General features: G+C 50.0%; 1 protein-coding gene across 1 annotated transcript in view; it reads left to right on the plus strand.

Annotated features, from left to right (window-relative positions):
• Positions 1–432: 432 nt before the first annotated feature.
• LOC149361701 (uncharacterized) overlaps positions 433–1,243 on the plus strand; it is a gene marked incomplete at its 5' end in the record, with an annotated part of 9,704 nt that continues 8,893 nt past the window's right edge. Inside the window, one exon of the mRNA XM_089568128.1 lies at positions 433–1,243. This exon is cut by the window's right edge and continues 1,479 nt beyond it. Within this exon, the coding sequence (XP_089424254.1) occupies positions 433–1,243 (811 nt within the window).

The raw sequence follows: 1,243 nt of genomic DNA on the forward strand, positions 1-1,243 counted from the left end.
CCATCCATCCATCCATCCATCCATCCATCCATCCATCCATCCATCCATCCATCCATCCATCCATCCATCCATCCATCCATCCATCCATCCATCCATCCATCCATCCATCCATCCATCCATCCATCCATCCATCCATCCATCCATCCATCCATCCATCCATCCATCCATCCATCCATCCATCCATCCATCCATCCATCCATCCATCCATCCATCCATCCATCCATCCATCCATCCATCCATCCATCCATCCATCCATCCATCCATCCATCCATCCATCCATCCATCCATCCATCCATCCATCCATCCATCCATCCATCCATCCATCCATCCATCCATCCATCCATCCATCCATCCATCCATCCATCCATCCATCCATCCATCCATCCATCCATCCATCCATCCATCCATCCATCCATCCATCCATCCATCCATCCATCCATCCATCCATCCATCCATCCATCCATCCATCCATCCATCCATCCATCCATCCATCCATCCATCCATCCATCCATCCATCCATCCATCCATCCATCCATCCATCCATCCATCCATCCATCCATCCATCCATCCATCCATCCATCCATCCATCCATCCATCCATCCATCCATCCATCCATCCATCCATCCATCCATCCATCCATCCATCCATCCATCCATCCATCCATCCATCCATCCATCCATCCATCCATCCATCCATCCATCCATCCATCCATCCATCCATCCATCCATCCATCCATCCATCCATCCATCCATCCATCCATCCATCCATCCATCCATCCATCCATCCATCCATCCATCCATCCATCCATCCATCCATCCATCCATCCATCCATCCATCCATCCATCCATCCATCCATCCATCCATCCATCCATCCATCCATCCATCCATCCATCCATCCATCCATCCATCCATCCATCCATCCATCCATCCATCCATCCATCCATCCATCCATCCATCCATCCATCCATCCATCCATCCATCCATCCATCCATCCATCCATCCATCCATCCATCCATCCATCCATCCATCCATCCATCCATCCATCCATCCATCCATCCATCCATCCATCCATCCATCCATCCATCCATCCATCCATCCATCCATCCATCCATCCATCCATCCATCCATCCATCCATCCATCCATCCATCCATCCATCCATCCATCCATCCATCCATCCATCCATCCATCCATCCATCCATCCATCCATCCATCCATCCATCCATCCATCCATCCATCCATCCA

The sequence above is a fragment of the Amblyomma mixtum genome, chromosome 2, assembly GCF_055824585.1.
Source record: "Amblyomma mixtum isolate Tamu chromosome 2, ASM5582458v1, whole genome shotgun sequence".
Lineage (NCBI taxonomy): Eukaryota > Metazoa > Arthropoda > Arachnida > Ixodida > Ixodidae > Amblyomma > Amblyomma mixtum.